We start from the raw sequence: 2,227 nt of genomic DNA, 5'->3' as shown, positions 1-2,227 counted from the left end.
CAGTTCAAACCCAGCCCTGGCCAAAAACTGCAAAAAATAAAAATAAATTAAAAAAATAAAAAAATAAAAAAAAATAAAATCTCACTTGCAGACTGGGTGAAGTGGTTCACACCTATAATCCTAGCACTCTGGGAGGCTAAGAAGGGTAGATTGCTTGAGATCAGGAGTTTGAGTTCAGTCTGAGCAAGTGAGACCCTGTCTCTAAAAATAGCCAGGCATTGGGGCAGGCATCCATAGTCCCAGCTACTTGGGAAGCTGAAGCAAAAGGATCACTTGAGCCCAGGGATTTGAGGTTGCTGTGAGCTATGACACTACAGCACTCTAGCAAGGGCAACAAAGTGAGACACTGTCTCAGGAAAAAAAAAAATCTCATTTGTATTTCCCCCCCCCCCAAAGACAGAATTATAGCTAGGCTTTGAAAATGTATTTATGTCAATACTGCAAAACTATTAAGTCATTTGGTACAAAAATTCATGCAAACCTCTTTGTACAAACTGTTTGCTGTAATTCCAGTCAAGAATGCAAGGAATATAGTTGGTTATTAGAAATGAAATTTTAAAATACTGTAATTGATTTGCAAAATATATAAGCTGATTAAAGTTTGGAAAACTTACATAGGAACATAAAAAATACTTTACTTCCTAAAAGCTAAGTAAATTCAAAAATCAAATTTATTTTGATCCTTAGACTTGACATGAAAAGGCTGGAAAAAAATAAAACCACAAAAACATACCATGACTCTTCTATCCACATAATTTTTTTTTTTGAGACAGGGCCTCAAGCTATCCCCCTGGGCAGAGTGCTGTGGCATCACAGCTCATAGCAACCTCCAACTCCTGGGCTCAAGCTCCCAAGTAGCTGGGACCAAGCTCCCAAGTAGCTGGGACCAAGCTCCCAAGTAGCTGGGACCACAGGCACCCACCACAGCGCCCGGCTATTTTTTGGTTGCAGCCGTCATTGTTGTTTTGGCGAGCCTGGGATGGATTCGAACCAGCCACCTTAGGTATGTGTGACTAGTGCCTTAGCCACTTGAGCCACAGGTGCCGAGCCTATCCACATAATTTGAATAAGGTATCCACAGTGATCCTGAGGATACATATCCCTAAATCTGTCCTCCTGAACAAGGTCTTTGTGTACCTTTTTGCCATCCCTTTATCAACAGTGTGTGGTTAGGATAAAAGAAGTTTCTCTCAGGCAAAGATGCTGAGGAACACAGTATATACATTTGTGGTTTTATGGAAAAATACACCTGTTAACTAGAGCTATAATTTATCAGAATTTATTTCCTCCATGATCGTAACTAGTACATCATCAGAATTTATTTCCTTCATGTACATATTTCTTTTTGTATAAGCTTGTATGTATTTCTTTCTTTCTTTCTTTTTTTTGAAAGTATATCATTTTATTTATAAGCAGTTCTTTTTTTGTTGTTCTTGTTGAAGTTTGGCCGGGGCTGGGTTTGAACTCCCCACCCTCCGTATATGGGGCTGGCGCCCTACTCACCTGAGCCACAGGTGCTACCCCAGCTTGTATGTATTTCTCTAAGTTCTTTTTATTATCCCAATGTGGGTCTTGTAGCCTATTCTTGGTTGCTTTTCTGATAAAAGTGCTAATACTCCACTATTCCACTCTCCCAGCATTTTCATGTTGTCATAAATTTACCTGTGATTGTATGAATGGAGTTGAGTGGACAGGTACTCATCATGTTAATTCCAAACAAAAGTACATAACCAATTACTATAGTAATAAGGAGATAGACAGGTAACGCAACTGCCCAGTACCTGTAAAAGAGAATATTGAAGTATATAACAGATACCCTAAAAAAAAAGTTGTAATTTTCAAGAGTCAGTCACAAAGTTACCATATTTTGAAACTAAATTTTTGTTAAAGTAATATATATACATAAGAGACAAATTGTTCTATAAGGCTTACAATGAAGGCTCGGTGCCTGTGGCTCAAGCGGCTAGGCGTCAGCCACGAACACCTTTCTCACAAAAAAAAAAAAAGAAAAAAAAGGCTTACAATGAAAGATTGCAGTTCTTTAGTCCACCATCCCAACCCTGGAGTCTTCTCCCCAAAAGGGAACACTTGAATGTTTATTTTTTCTGGTACTTACCTCCTCATTTCTTTTTGTTTGAGATAGAGCCTCAAGCTGTCCCCCTGGGTAGAGTGCTGTGGCATCACAGCTCACAGCACCCTCCAACTCCTGGGCTCAAGTGAGTCTCCT

General features: G+C 39.4%; 1 protein-coding gene across 2 annotated transcripts in view; it reads right to left on the bottom strand.

Moving 5' to 3' along the window:
- The window catches only part of PIGP (phosphatidylinositol glycan anchor biosynthesis class P), a 10,588-nt gene that overhangs the window by 1,474 nt on the left and 6,887 nt on the right, over positions 1-2,227 (bottom strand). For both annotated transcript variants that reach the window (XM_012811951.2, XM_003800662.3), the window contains one exon: positions 1,663-1,781. In XM_012811951.2, coding sequence (XP_012667405.1) covers positions 1,663-1,781 — 119 coding nt within the window. The remainder of the gene's footprint in view (positions 1-1,662; positions 1,782-2,227) is intronic.

The sequence above is a fragment of the Otolemur garnettii genome, unplaced genomic scaffold (assembly GCF_000181295.1).
Source record: "Otolemur garnettii isolate 467f Iridium unplaced genomic scaffold, OtoGar3 scaffold00180, whole genome shotgun sequence".
Taxonomy (NCBI): Eukaryota; Metazoa; Chordata; class Mammalia; order Primates; family Galagidae; genus Otolemur; species Otolemur garnettii.
Note: the sequence above shows the minus strand (reverse complement) of the source record. Positions and strands in the feature narration are given on the sequence as shown.